This window comes from Amblyomma americanum, chromosome 5 (genome assembly GCF_052857255.1).
Source record: "Amblyomma americanum isolate KBUSLIRL-KWMA chromosome 5, ASM5285725v1, whole genome shotgun sequence".
NCBI lineage: Eukaryota > Metazoa > Arthropoda > Arachnida > Ixodida > Ixodidae > Amblyomma > Amblyomma americanum.
Genome location: NC_135501.1, coordinates 71,739,357 through 71,754,648, shown reverse-complemented (window position 1 = coordinate 71,754,648; position 15,292 = coordinate 71,739,357). Strand labels below are relative to the sequence as shown.

Here is a 15,292-nt window from a genome sequence, read left to right as displayed (position 1 = left end):
CGGGCATCCTCAGTTATGGTTCGTCATCGATTATGGTCTAGATTACCCAAGGTCAAACTTCAGGGGTGAGCTGGGGCAAAATTTGTAGCTTTAGACACTGCATATTATGTTTACTAAATTCGAATGAATGCGAAAGCACGGATTTGTGCTACGCAGAAGACGAGGATCAGCGGGCAGTGCCGGCGGACGGAGCAGATGGAAGCTGACTAAGACGACGCTCTGCACTGCAGAGCGCTAGGGTGTGGAGAAGTTTACTACGAGGCCATTATCTTCTTCAGAACAACAACAACAATACGACGAAGCGTGTTCAGTTGTGGCGATAGCCTAGCGCTCTCCACAGCGTGAAGTGAAGCTATTCTATTCGCGCCGCCGCGGTTTCGACTCCCACTCGTGAGTGTGATTTTTCTGGATGTGATTTTCTGTCTGGACACCTTTTGATCTTAGCTATGCTAAAGGTAACATTCAGACAGCGGTCAAGTGACGCAGTTTATAGCGCTATTGATGCATCAAGTACAGTTATCGCTCAAAAATTTACTGAACGTGAACAATGTTGGTTATATCCGTTCTTTCCTTTTCATACTCATCGAATTTCTGTGACACAAGTTACATGAGCGTTGGCTGGGTGCAGCCACAATAACACTGGTTGCTTCCTTTCGGCGCGGTGCCGGAAGTGTTTGTAAATCTGGATAAAATGTGTGGTATTTTAGCAGGACAGAATACAATACCCGTTCATGACATGCATTTATTTATAGCAGCTCGAAGCAACGTGTTAAATTTGCAAACCAGTTTCAAAAAAGTTAGGTGTGATCTTTTCAAATCCCATTTTCTTTTGTTTTTAAAAGGCATCACCAGTATCACTCACAAGAACATTGTATAATATTTCTGTCGTAGACGTACTTGCGTATGAGGTAGAAACTTGAAGGCAAAGAAAAATGCTTGCAATTATTTTCATTTGCGGCCAGCAAGCAGAGCGACGCACGAAAAGAAAAATTGTACGTGCATCGATAAGAAGGAGGAAAAGAGTAGAATACGTTAGGTAACAAATGCAAGATTTAAATATTCATGTTGAAGGAAGAAAAAAAAAGATAATTGGCAAAGGCATGTACGGAAAAGAGAAAAAAGGGAATTTAGCTTTTATGCTAACATAGTTAACTCCGAGGAAAGGAAAACGCCGGAGGGGGTGGATGCGAGTCATACGGATGAATGAGATTAGGGTGCTTGAGAGGGTAAAGTGACTGCAGCTTGCGCAGGACCGGGCTGACTGGAGGCCTTTGTCCTGCAGTTGATGGTAGTTACGCGTACACTACGCGTGAAGTGCTAGTGACGAGATTTCTGTGCAATATACGATACTAATTTTCCTTCAGTGGGGAATTTGCAGGAAACACTCGAACACTCACTCTATAAAGAAAATAAAAAGGAGAAATACACAAACACACAAAAACACCCCCCCCCCCCCCCCCAAACAAACACACCCAAAAAGAGAACATCTCTAGAGGCCACATGCTATAGGCTGTCCATGACAGCTGTTGGCTGTCGTGGTGGGGTCAATGGTGAGGTGCACCGCCGCGCTCTGTCAACAGCACGTTGACCGGAAATGATCATTGGCTGTCACTGCCTGCGATATGCAGCCAATGGTGAGCTCCTGTCTTCAACCACCCGATGGCCCGGACGATTCCCACTGACGCATGCAAGCCGCGGTTATATGTGAGTGACTGATGACAGAGAATCAAATAGACAACGGAAAGAGGGCAGCTTACAGAATACGGCCCCGGTGCTCCGATCTTATTTTTACCTACAGCGACGCAAAAAAAAGCTTCAAAAAGGCAATTCAGAAAACCAAGAGGGTTTGTCAACACTTGTTCAGTGTACAGCAAGCATGATCAGTTTAGCATAAGACAAGAGGAGAGAAATGAAGGGCTCGCGTGTACATACGCATGGTAGAAGCCAATAGGTACAGGAAAGCCTAGGAGATGTATGTTAATATTTAGCTTGTATTGATGAAGAAGAAATTCATATTGCAGTTATTTATAGCTGAAAGGAAATCGGCTCGAAAGCAAAAAAAAACAACTATGATGTGGTGAATTTCCGATGGAGACCTGCGGATTCCTCTTGCGATGCTCTAACCGCTTAGCTACTGCGGCGGCTTCTCAAATCATGCTCTTTTGATATTATTTATGTTGTGTGTAGCCTAACCTTGAGAGTGTTGACCAGTGCCGCCTCATCCATAGCGGTGGAGGAGTGCGTCCAGTATTGCCTGGAGTTTCACCTCGAACGTGATTGAACACTGGGAGGTGGGGGGGAGGGGGGAGAGGGGGAAGAGGCGTAAGCTGTGCAAGAACTCTCTTATGTTACTTATGGCATCAACGCTGCCAGAATCAAGGCCATTGTTAAACTATTGTGCAGACAAGACAAGGAAACAAAGAAAAGTGCAGGGGATAGTTATATCTTATTTAACTTGCTCTTTCTATCACATATAGCTTGCTCAATTGATTAACGTTCAATAGTGTAATTACTAAGGAAAAATCACCACATGCTTCCTGTGTGTTCCGGACCCACGAATTCCGAGTTTTGCATACGGAGGTCTCTCAACTGAGCTACGGCAGCGGCTGTCAAGTCTTCTGCATTCGGGGATATTTAGGTCGCATGTGAGCAAACCGTCAGAGTGGTCAATAGCAAAATTCTTGTCTGTAGCGGTGAACCTAGTATGTTTTGAATATTTTTTTTCCTTCTTTCGAATCAAATATCGCCCCTCATCATCACCATCAGCCTAACTACGCCCACTAGAGGGCAAAGGCCTCTGCCATGTTTCTCCACTTAACCACGTCTTTTGTCAACTCCGCCTACCCAATGCCTGCAAACTTCTTAATAAAATCCGTCCACCTAACTTTCTGCAGCGCCCTGCTACTCTTGCCTTCTCTTGGAATCCACTCCGTTACCCTTAATGATCAGTCGTTATCGTGCCTTCGCATTACATGCCCTGACCAAGCCCATTTCTTAATCTTGATTTCGACTAGGATCTCATTAAATCTCGTTTGTTCCCTCACACTCTGAACGCTTCCGTTCTCTAAACGTTACACCTATCATTTTTCTTTCCATGGCTCGCTGTGTTGTCCTTAACTTAAGCTGAACCCTTTTCGTTGGCCTCCACGTTTCTTCCCCGTAGGTGAGTACCGGTAAGGTACAGCTGTTGTATACTTTTCTCTTGGGGAATGCTTATAAACGGCCATTCATGATCTGGGAACCTGCCTTATGCGCTCCACTCCATTTTTTTCCTTCTAGATATTTTCCTCCCGGGGATATGCGGCCGCTCCCTGCTCACAGTAGACGTATTCCTTGGCAACTTCCAGCACCTCACTACCAATTGTGAACTGCTGTTTCCTTGCGAGACAGTTAAACATTACTTTGGTTTTCTGCATGTCATTCTTAAGAACTACTGTTCTGTTCTGCCTACCTAACTTATTCGTAATGCGTTGCAGCTCATCTCACGAGTGACTTAGCAAGGCAATGTCATCACGGAATCGAAAATTACTTAGGTATTCTCTATTAACTATTTTCTCCAACTGTTCCCAGACCAGGACTAGGAACACCTCCTCTATAAAGGCAGTGAATAGCATTGGCGCGATCGTGTCTCCCTGCCTAACACTCTTCCTTATCGGAATTTTATTGCTGGCTTTATGAAGGACTATGGTAGCTGTCTAGTAGTTATAGATATCTTCGAGCATTTTCACATGTCTCTTCTACACCCTAGTTCCGCAATGCCTGCATGACTGCTGATGTTTCCACTGAGTCAACTGCTTTCCCGGAATCAATGAACGCTATATATAGGGGCCAGTTATATTCTGCGTATTTCTCTATCTCCTGATTGATAGTTTGAATATGGTCTATTGCTGATTATCTCTTACGAAAGCCTGTCTGATCATTCGGTTGATTTAAATCTAAGGTTATCCTTACTAGTTGCAATTAGCTTAGTAAATTCCTTTTAGGCAACGGACGTAAGCTGATCGGTCTGTAATCTTCAAGTCCTTGATGTCTCCTTTCTTATGAATTAAGATAATGTTAGCATTCTTCCGAGCTTCTGGTACGTTCTAGGCCATAAGACACTGCCTATACAAGGTGGCTACTATTTCTAGCGCAACTTCTCTCATTCCTTCAATATATCTGCCATTCCCTGATCCTCTCCAGCCAATTTCCCGCTTTGCAGTGCTCCTAAGGTTTTCTTTAGTTCCTGCTTTGTTACTGACAAGATGCCCCATTTCTGCACTCTACTGTCTCTCTCATTAACGTTCTGATTACATTTATTATGTAATGTAACATGGATCAACCATAAAGTAATTACACTATTATTTCCCGTTGATAAATACCACAAGTAAAAAAAAATAGAAATTTGTCTAATGCTTTTTTTGGTTTCGATGACTTCTGGCTTCCATCATATATACAGATGTGACATACTGAGCGCCTCTATTTCGAAGCCTTGCCTGCTCAGTAACTTGACGATGGCCTCAGTTCTGCAGTCCTGCTACCATAGTTAGCATAAGAGGCTTCTCCCACAGCTTCTGCACTCACCGTTCGATAATTCTCCACATGGCACCTGTGGTAGTACAGGACGTACTAGGACTGCCGCTAAGGGCGAGGGTGGCGCTGCTGTACACTCCTAATGTTAATTTACCGAAAGCAGAAGATTGCATGGCTGCCTATTTAGGGAGTTGGTAGAGAACCTGACGCGAAATTCTGGGTCATGGGTTCGGATACCACCAGTGGCATATCGTTGTTCTTTTTCAAATTTATAATCAATTATCGTACAGCCATAAAGCATTTCCACTCTTAATTTACCCTTCACCAATCAATAGATGAAGGGGATCCAGTGTTTGTTTACATCTTTCAAAAGCAAGCATAATCACTTCGTCGTCGTTGAATGCACTCCACCTCTGCCTGAACGCAGTTCATACCATGTGCATAACCGGGATTTCTGTGCCGTTGAAACCTATTTATGCTGCTGAAAAACGTTAGCTCTCCATACGCATCTGTAGATTACTTTGCATTCGCATACGCTATACCGATTGTGGTGTCAAGCGAAGCTCTACTGCGCAAAAGCATAAACAGGGCGGTTAATCATGTGCAGCTTGAAAACAAATAGTTAGCAAAGAATAAATGGAAACAAAGGCTGCGAACCAAAGACAGGCTTCTTTTGGAAATGCTTAGTGAGAGTAATCAACTCTAACCGAAGAACATGTGTCAATCAACTCCATTTAATTTCAATCCAACTGCCACCATTTTCCTTAAAATGGCCGCAAAACTTCGGTGCCTAGTGGTGAGTGTTGAAAGTCAGGCCAAAATAGCTCTTCACTTGGTTAACCACGTACACGGCCTTTTCCAGGTACTCATCGACTTTTACACAATCAACGTGATGCTTAAGTCGGAACGAAACCTGACGCGATTCTGCGAGAGGTATGAAAGAATGGTGCTTTCAGATGACGGGCGTACCGCTTGGTACAGTTACACCTACACAAGTGCTGGCAATGACGACTCCGTGTGAGTACTTGTTTGAAGTGGCGTAACTTTTCTGGTAGCACAATATGCACCAGTCGCCTCAAAGACATTATGGCAAGGGCAGAAAGCCTTGGCATAATGCTGGGTCACAATATTCGAGAGTTTACTGCGCATGTATGGTGTTCGATAGCCTAGAATATAAATCTTAAGACACAAGCAATACTGTTCTCTTAAGAGTCGCGTCAGCTCAAATAAATGTTCTTGCTGGTATGTGCCTTAAAAAGCTGAACAAACAGTCCATTGCACATCCCTTCACGTTACCAGAATTCTGAGAGGGGAGTCCGCCTGGTGATTTTGTTGTACGCGAGGCTTGAGAGAGGAGTTTGGGCTACTGGTTTTACAGCCATCGCGAGGCGCTTCTTCGAATAGCAATGCACATCCTCGGCCCGGAGCTCGGTAAAAATACTTAAAATTTAAAATTTTTCTTTCACGGGCGACAATTGTAGGGCAAACTTGACGTTAAATAAGATACAGCGACCAGAACAGTTACAAAGTACGATATTTTTGTTCAATCTTTCTTAGCTGAGGTTTTCCTATTAATTTTTGTTCCTCTTTACTTTCGCGCCTACAAAGAAGAAAAACTGTGGGGACTGTAAAGCAATCTTAAGAGTGCTATGTGATATCATTTCATTCGCCTTCCTCGCAGTTTCTGGTGCAAACTATGTGTGTGCAAGCGTCAGTTTCTTTGCAACTGCCGGTTAATAAACCGCCATATTCGGACTGCAAGCTGCTGTCGCTTGTTTCGGCTCTGCTTCAATGGGGCCGGCTTTTGCATATATCACAATTTTTTAATTATTTAATTAAAATCTTTTTACATTCTTTGTTGAACTCAACCAGCAGCGGCTTACCACTGGCCATCCGACAGCAGACGGGCGCCATTTTTAATGCGACTCTTCATTGCCCTTCTAATCATGCATTTATTTATTTCACTCCTCCACAGTGGGCACGTCGCTGACAATTAGGTGGCCAGGTTGGCACCAGCGATGGTGAGCCGGTTGTGAACCATCCCGTCACAAGGCCGCGCGACCTTTCTCGACCAAGCAGTGATTAGCGTGGCGCCGGACGGCGGATTCAGCTCCTGGCGTGAACACTAATGCTTTCCCATTAAAAACAAATTCTGGTGAGGTAATGATGTTAAACGACAGCAGCACAGATTACAAAAAATACTGTAAATGCGATATCTTCAATTCTTAGTGAAAAGGGGAGATTAGTCTCCCGCTGTAGATTAAATGCGGGGAACACATCATTGGTGGGCCACCGTGGTGAACACAGTTTACAGACAAGTAACGAGAATCGTTGCCAATGATGGCACACAAAAACGTAACGGGAAGGCAAGGCTACCGCAGAACAGTTTTTATTGAACATTGGAGGCAGAGGACCTTTCCCAGTGGTATGCGTGTTCGGGCTCACGAATGCGAAGAAGTGGTTTATGACAAAACAAATACCTGAGAGGCTGTGGATTTTTGTTATGTTTTTTGTTTTTGTCACATCTCAAAATGCTCCCGTGCCTGCAATGCCTCCAAAGTGCACGACGCCGTCGCTTACGTTATATCGTTGCTCAGAGGCGCGTCATCCTCCAACTATTGTGAACTCGTACACGATTCAATGGTTAGAGATTTACTCCCACAATTCTGTCTTTCAGCATAGAAGACACAGCGAGGTTCATGGTGGCAAGCAACACAACCATCTACATAAATTACATGAGCGGTAAGTGGCCAGTTAGTAAAACGGGGATTCAAATAACCCTCCTATGCGATGAAGATGATGCCAGTATTGTTTACCTCCATTTCTTTTTTCAAAATGTATCTGTAGCCAGGATTAACACTCTCCATGACATCCAAGCTGCGACTTAAGCGCTAGTTTCCAAGGCTGAAGCGAGCTAAGCCCTCGTTAGTCTTCGTGGCAATAGGCGAGCCGCGGGCACTAGTGAACCGGCATGCCTCGCTTCGTGTACCGCAGTCCTTAAGATGCTATTATATTAAGATGATATTATATTAAGCCCGACCCACATGCTTCTAACTTGCCCTACGAGCATTACGCGGCAAGTAGGGGAGTGGCGGCAGGCTGCGAACCATTTCCAAGCAGCACCATATGTGACAAAAAAAGGTCGCCCCCAATACGGAAACGCGCTCCGTAATGGGGCCCTCGATTTGCTTTCAGTTAGTCGTTTTGCAGCGCTTTCTGAGCAGCCACTGATGTAACTGGCTTTTAGGGCTTTCGTTTAGTGTTATTTCATGTTTCATGTATGCACAAATAGATGGGCGATAAATCAGTAGCTATTGCTGTATTGCTCACCTTCTTTCTCATTGTTTTTAAAGCTTTTTTTTATCAATAACCTTTGTTTTGGGACAAACAACCTTTCTGCGCACGACTAGAATTGAAGATTTTGATGAAAGCTGCAGGAGCAGCGCTTTAGGAAACCTCTAGTTTTTCCGCTTTCAGTCATTCATACAGCGGTACTACACGGCCTCACGGTATTTTCTCAAACTTCTTTATTCGCACTAGTATATTTCTGTCAACAATTCAAGGTCGCCAGTTTAAATTTCATATTCTTACTTCCGGCGGTATTTTTACTTGTTCTTTATGAATGTTTGATTGAAGCAGATTCGGAGACATGTTCACATGTTCATATCCTTTTTCAAAAAAGCAAAAGTTACTTAACTATAACAGAAATACAGTGACTTATTTATTGCAGTCGCGCAGGGGCGCAAACTGCACCGATAAATTCACCGGCGGGTACTTTCCTTTGCGTGCATATTTCTAGGCTTCCGTGGCCCCCATGGCCCTGTTGATCTAGGTAACATTGCTTGGCAGCTGATTTCTGAGGTTTAACGTCCTAATTGGCTCAGGCTGTGAGGGACGCCGCAGTGAATGACTCCGGAAATCTGGACCACGTGGGGTTTTTTAACGTCCACTGGCAGTGCACAGTAAATAGGAGTTTAGAATTTCGCTTCCACCGAAATTCGTCCGCCGCGGCATGGATTGAACTCGCGTATTTCGGGCCAGCATCCGAGCGGCATAACCAGTGAGCCGCCGCGGTGGCGTTAGATTGTCATTACTCAGCAGTTTAGCGCTGGAATTCCATATATGATATACCAAGACTGTGATAGGTAAACACTGTGCACTAAGTAACGTCCCATACATAGCTAGTGCTCCGAGGCTGGAACTGCCTCTTGCCTTTCCCGCTTCTAAGTTATATTTCGTAGCCTTTCGCGCATTTTTTTCAAGCAATACAATTTTCGACCTGAAATACTAGCACGCACGTGCCGCCATTTCAGGAATAAAGTTTCCTTGACGCCAACCATCTATGTCCACTAAGATTTGCGATATATATATATATATATAGAATAACCAAAACTGAAAAAAAACATTGATATTTTCAGATATTACTGCCCGACTTTCTTACTGCCACGGCGGGAGACTAACTATGAAATAAAAAATGATATACTAAATCAGATAAACCACTTTAAAATGCTTCTTCTGAAGCAACCAAAAATTTTCTAAGCTTTTTTGAAGCGTTTAAAATTGGTGTTCTGTGATATTTAGCAATGACATTGCCTTGCTGAGTCACTCAGGAGGTGAACTGCAAATCATGATCAACGAGTTAGACAGGCATAGCAGATCGATGGGTCTAAAAATTAACATGCAGAAAACCAAGGTAATGTTCAACAGTCTAGCAAGGGAACAACAGTTCACAATTGGCAGCGAGAGCCTAGAAATTGTGCCGGAATACGTCTACTTAGGGCAGGTAGTGACAGCTGATCCGGATCATGAGAGGGAGATAACTAGAAGGATAAGAAGATAGAAGGATAAGAAGGATAAGAAATTCTCGCAGATCATGAGTGGCAGTTTACCAATTTCCCTCAAGAGGAAAGTGTACAACAGCATAATCTTACCGGTACTCACCTACGGGGCAGAAACGTGGAGGCTAACGAAAAGAGTTCAGCTTAAGTTAAGGACAACGCAGTGAGCCATGGAAAGAAAAATGATAGGTGTAACGTTAAGAGATCGGAAGCGGGCAGAGTGGGTGAGGGAACAAACACGGGTTAATGACATCTTAGTCGAAATCAAGAGAAAGAAATGGGCTTGGGCAGGGCATGTGATGCGAAGGCAAGATAACCGCTGGTCTTTAAGGGTAACGGAGTGGGTTCCAAGAGAAAGTAAGCGTAGCAGGGGGCGGCAGAAGGTTAGATGGGCGGATGAGATTAAGAAGTTTGCAGGCAAAGGGTGGATGCAGCTGGCAAAGGATAGGGTTAATTGGAGAGACATGGGAGAGGCCTTTGCCCTGCAGTGGGTGTAGTAAGGCTGATGATGATGATGATGATGATGATGATGATGATGATGATGATGATGATGATGATATTTAGCAAAACTAACACCTTCTTTACCGGTTCACTTTTGTAATATATTTCATGAGTCCAAGCTAACTAGAACTTTCGTTTTAAAAAGAAAGGAATGTTCTAGGCGAGTTAAACTAGGTCGTCGCTTTTTAATGTTGTGAGATTTCATCTAAGATCAAAAGTATATTTCTGCTCTGCAAGGATGGTTAATGAGTTACGACTTACGAGCTATTTTTTTTAATATAATGGCTTCGGGAAAAATGTGTGAGTTCCGGAATTGTAGACCACCTTAGTCCGGAATTGTAGACCACCTTAGTTCTGTTTTTTTTTTAAAGAGCTAAAATAAGGACTGAAAAACTCACTATCTACCACTTGACACTGATACTTCTGAGCTCCTCAAGATGCGCTGTCATAGAAAAAAAAATCGATTTTGCATGAACGCTGTCACCACTAGGCTTTGTGTCTCCCCTTTGCGAGGGATGCGAGATTGGCGAATGTCTTTTTTGTGTAAAGGGGCGTTTGTGACCCCTGGTTAGCTTCAAGGCGCTTTGTGAAACGCCGTGTCATATGGTAGATATTGAATTTTTCGTCCTGCTTTTTAGGCAGGTGAAAAAAGTTTTGTAAATGAAACATTTTAGAAGTACTTCAGCTGGCAGTTTTTCGATGGTATCTACAGCTTTCTATTCCACAGACTTTTGTCGAAGTCATAATACAAAAAAGGTGAGCTGGTCAGTTTTAACTGATTTTGTAACATTACAGAAGAAACAAAATGCAGCAAACAAGGCCAAACGACCATTAACCGCAGTGAATTGGACACAGCATCCATGGAGGTTCCGTATTTTTAAAAACATGGCAAAAAAGCGGCGCATTTTCTGTATATCTATACAAGTTTTTGTCCCCATAAGGTACTTGATCACCTTTTCTGTCGTGTATTCTTTCGCACACAGTAAGCTCGTTACATTTGCATGCGCACAATGATGTTTGCCTTCTACGGATTTGCCGAGTCGTGCACGGCCCTCGTCAGACGAGCACTATCGGCTCTTCCCTCTAATCATCAGTAAAAATCTTGCACGGAATGCCCCAATTCCCGCCGTTTCGCCTATTTCAGAACCGAACAACGTACAGCAAGTCGAACTGGTTTACATCAACGGTGACAACTGCATATTGGCGCAGCTGAACTCTTCCAACAAGGGTAAATTACACTTGGAATAATTTGACATGTGGTAAATATATTTAGGAAAAAGACCACACCAACCGTGAACGAAAATTACAGGGTGCTCTTTTGACGTCCGTCCTGTGCTTCTTTGTCATTGTCTTGGTAACGCAGCATTAGTTGGTGTTGATTACCAAATAGAACTGTTGCTTGCGATAATAGACGCGTAACTGATTTGGTAAAATTATGACCGCAAAAGTGTCGTTGGAAATGCTCTCTATAAATGCACAAACACAGAAAAATAGAAACAAAATGATGTCTCCCCCTGTAGTCAAACCAATTCCCTAGCCATGGATTCGATCACAGACCTGCACTTCTGCACAAAGCTGCTGCAAGTGCGGTTTGTTCCATGGTATAAAAATAACCAAAAAAGATACACATACATACATACATACATACATACATACATACATACATACATACATACATACATACATACATACATACATACATACATACATACATACATACATACATACATACATACATACATACACATACATACATACATACATACATACATACATACATACATACATACATACATACATACATACATACATACATACATACATACATACATACATACATACATACATACATACATACATACATACATACATACATACATACATACATACATACATACATACATACAGAAAACATTATCCCCTTCGAGCAGGTGTAAACACAGCTGCGGGACTGTGCAAAGCGTTCCGATGGCATGCGTGGCTAATTAGGCAAACTCAAGGCACAAGTGGGGGCTACTGATGGGGGTCAAGTACAGTAGTGCATCAGACTGAGTTAGACGCGCAAAAAGTGCACATGCTGCGCCTTGTCATGCCCAAGCACACATTCAGCTGGCATCAGTGGAAGCCAGCGCCGAGCGGCCGTCATAGTTCACGTCGGTGACACGGTGCACCACACGGTAAGAGCCACGGTAGTGAGAAAGGAGCTTCTCGGAGAGACCGACGCTGCGTGAGGGCAACCAGAGAAGGACTAGTTATCCGGTGGTTTATTCGATAGCCTGGTGACGGCGGTCGTAGGCGGACTTCTGGGAAACTTGAGAGACATGGAGCCGACTACGGGCTATGTAGGGCGACAGCATGGCCCGGGCGATGGCGTGCCGGGCGTAAGCAGTGGTGAGGACTGAAGCAGGCGGCATGAGTGTGTCCAAAGGCAAGGTAGGGTGCCTACCAAACAAAAGGTAGGAAGGGGAATAGACTGTTGTGTCATGCCCTAAAGAGTTATACGCGAACGTCACATAAGGCAAGGCCGCATCCCAATCTCGGTGGTCTGGCGAGACGTACATTTCTAAAATGTCGATGAGCGTGCGGTTGAACCGTTCCGTAAGCCCGTTGGTTTGTGTATGGTAAGCTGTCGCGAGCTGGTTCTGCGTGGCACACGAACAAAGAATGTCATTAACCACTCAGGACAGAAAATAACGACCGCGGTCGGGGAGCAGTTGACGAGGGCCGTCATGGTGGAGAATGACGTCTTGTAGAAGAAAAGCGGCGACATCGGTAGCGCAGCTGGTAGGCAAACACGCAAGATGGCGTACCGGGTCGTATAATCGATTGCGATACCGATCTACTCGATGCCGGAAAGGGATGTGGGAAAAGGCCAAGAAGGTCGAGGCCAATACGGTGAAAAAGTTCCGGAGGTACGCCGATGGGTTGTAGAAGACCAGCATGCAAACTGAAGGGCCTTTACTGTCGTTGACACAGGCCGCAAGCGGCAACGTAACGCTTGACGGAACGAAACAGACCAGGCCAAAAGAAGCGGTGCCGCACTCGAGCGTATGTGTAGGACACGGCAAGGTGGCCGGCTGTTAGCAAATCGTGCAATTCCTCAAGGACAGAAGAGCATAGATGTTGTGTATGGCGAGCAGCAGCGGAGGACCATCAGAGCGTAGGTTGCGGCGATACAAAATGCCATTCTGGAGCACGCAAAGTTTCAGAGACGGAGATTGGTTTGCAGAGCGGAGGCTTTCAAAGATAGGTCGTAAAGATGAGTCGTGGCGCTGCTCGTTGGCAATATCGGTGAGATCAGAGATAACTAATAGGCAGGGCAGGGTCTTAACGTCTTCTAAGTCAAATGGCTCCACAGGGTATCGGGATAAATAGCATCCTGGTGGTGACAACATGACTTTCACACGACGGAGTATGAATATTATTGGAGGTGCAAAGCCCAGGCACCAAAGTACCCTGGGTGCAAAGACCAGGGATGAAGGCACCCTAAGAGAAGGGGGTGGGACCTTTTCGTGAAGCTAGCGAATAGAGAGCGCGGTGATCAGTGACAACAGCGAATGAGCGGGCGAACAGGTAGGGTCGGAATTCAGCTACAGTCCAGACAAGGGCGAGACACTTGCGCTCAGTAATGGAGTAATTTTGCTCTTCGGCGGAACGTACGCGGCTGAAATAAGCGACGACGCGATCTTGACCCTGTTAACGTTTGGCTAGCACGGCGCCGATCCCATATCTGGAGGCGTCGGTGCGAGCCTCTGTGGGAGACAACGGATAAAAATGAGCTAAGATGGGCGGAGAGGTCAGGAAATGAACAAGGGAGGAAAACGGGTTGTCTTAAGCAGTGCCCCACATAAAGGAGCGAGCAAGAATGCCGACGCAGGGTGGACGGGAAGCGGCTGGAGCGGGGAATTTGGCCGTCGACGGTAGCACTGTGCTGGGGTGGAGGGGGCATGAAGTGGCTCTGATTTTCATCGTTGAGTTGAGAGCTTAGAGGGCTGTATGTGCTACGACGGGACCAATAATTGCGACAGTGGCGGTAGATGGGGCTAATGCTGTGGCAGAGGAAACAACTGGGCCTCTCGTCGGCTGTCCCCCAGTCGTTAGGGTTACGTCGACGTGGAGTGAAGTACGACGGTCGTTCAGGAGCGATAGCAGTGATTTCGGGTGGTGATTAACGACGTACGGGGCTGACGGGCTGCATACCAAGGTTTGCAAGCTTTTGACGAACGACGGCTTGTACTAGAGATATGATGGGCAAGTGGGCATCGCCATCACGTTGATGCCGGGGGCAGGGGACATAGCTTCGAGTTCGCGTCGAATGATGCGAGTCACATTTCCTGGAGGCGCTGGAGTTTGCCGGTGCAGCAGGTCTTCACATGAGGAAGTGGCAGCCGTGTTGAGGAGGCGGGTGTACAGCTGGCTAATACGCCTGCTTTTAGCTTCCTCGAAGCGGCGACATTTCTTAATAATGCCGTCGACTGTAGCGCAGTTCTTGTAGACGAGCAAGTTGAAGGCATCGTCGGCAATCCCCTTCAATACATGACCCACTTTTTCAGATTCGGGCATGTTACTGTCAACTTCGTGCCAGATGACCAGCACGTCCTGAATGTACGAGTCATGGGATTCCGTATAAGTTTGAGCTCGGGATGCAAGGTCCCTCTTAGAGGCGAGTGCTCGGCCGAGCGGCCGTCCAAACAGCTCCGGCAGTTTCTGCTTGCAGACGTCCCAGCTGGTCAAATCATCTTTGTGAGTTTTGTACCTAACTCGGGTGGTGTCTTTTAGATAGATGACATTTGCGAGCATAAGGGTCGGATCCCAGCGACTGTATGTACTCACGCGTTCGCAAATGTCGATCCAGTCGTCGACGTCAACGTTGTCGGTGCAAGAAAATGTCCCAGGGTCCCGAGGGGAAGAAAGAACGAGCGATGGCATGGCCGGTGGTGATGTTTGCTGGGAGGCGTCTTGGGTCATGGTGAGCGAAGGCAGCTGGCGGCCGCTGCGGAGCTCCGTCGTCGGTAGGCGTAGGGGAAAGCCGCACCTCCACCAAATATGTTGCGGCAAAGAATATATTTACAGTTATTTACACAAGCGAAGGGAAATATGGCTTTCCGATGTAGTAATGCCAGTAGTGGCGAATATCATTGAATACATATATCACGTCGACTGGTAAGCTCACTAGCAAAGTTGTAATAGTTCCCTTTCAACTTTTCGTTAGGTGCCTGGTCGCAATTGGGAATAAGTAATAGCTGTTCGTTATAGCCAATTGAGACTTTAGAAATCTTAAAACGCGACAGTGTTCGGCTTTGTGGCTCAACAAATTCTGTACATCCATTGCGTCAATCGACAGACAACGGCGATTGAACGCTGTATCCCAACTTTCCTGCCCCGAGCCTCGGTTGCTCTTTTCATAACATTTATTAGTCACGAACACTCATTTATTTATG

At 45.4% G+C, this 15,292-nt stretch overlaps 1 protein-coding gene across 2 annotated transcripts in view; it reads left to right on the top strand.

Moving 5' to 3' along the window:
* The window catches only part of LOC144132536 (uncharacterized), a 30,707-nt gene that overhangs the window by 12,854 nt on the left and 2,561 nt on the right, over nt 1–15,292 (top strand). For both annotated transcript variants that reach the window (XM_077665017.1, XM_077665016.1), the window contains 3 exons: nt 5,375–5,529; nt 7,190–7,254; nt 10,996–11,079. In XM_077665017.1, the coding sequence (XP_077521143.1) occupies nt 5,375–5,529; nt 7,190–7,254; nt 10,996–11,079 (304 nt within the window). The remainder of the gene's footprint in view (nt 1–5,374; nt 5,530–7,189; nt 7,255–10,995; nt 11,080–15,292) is intronic.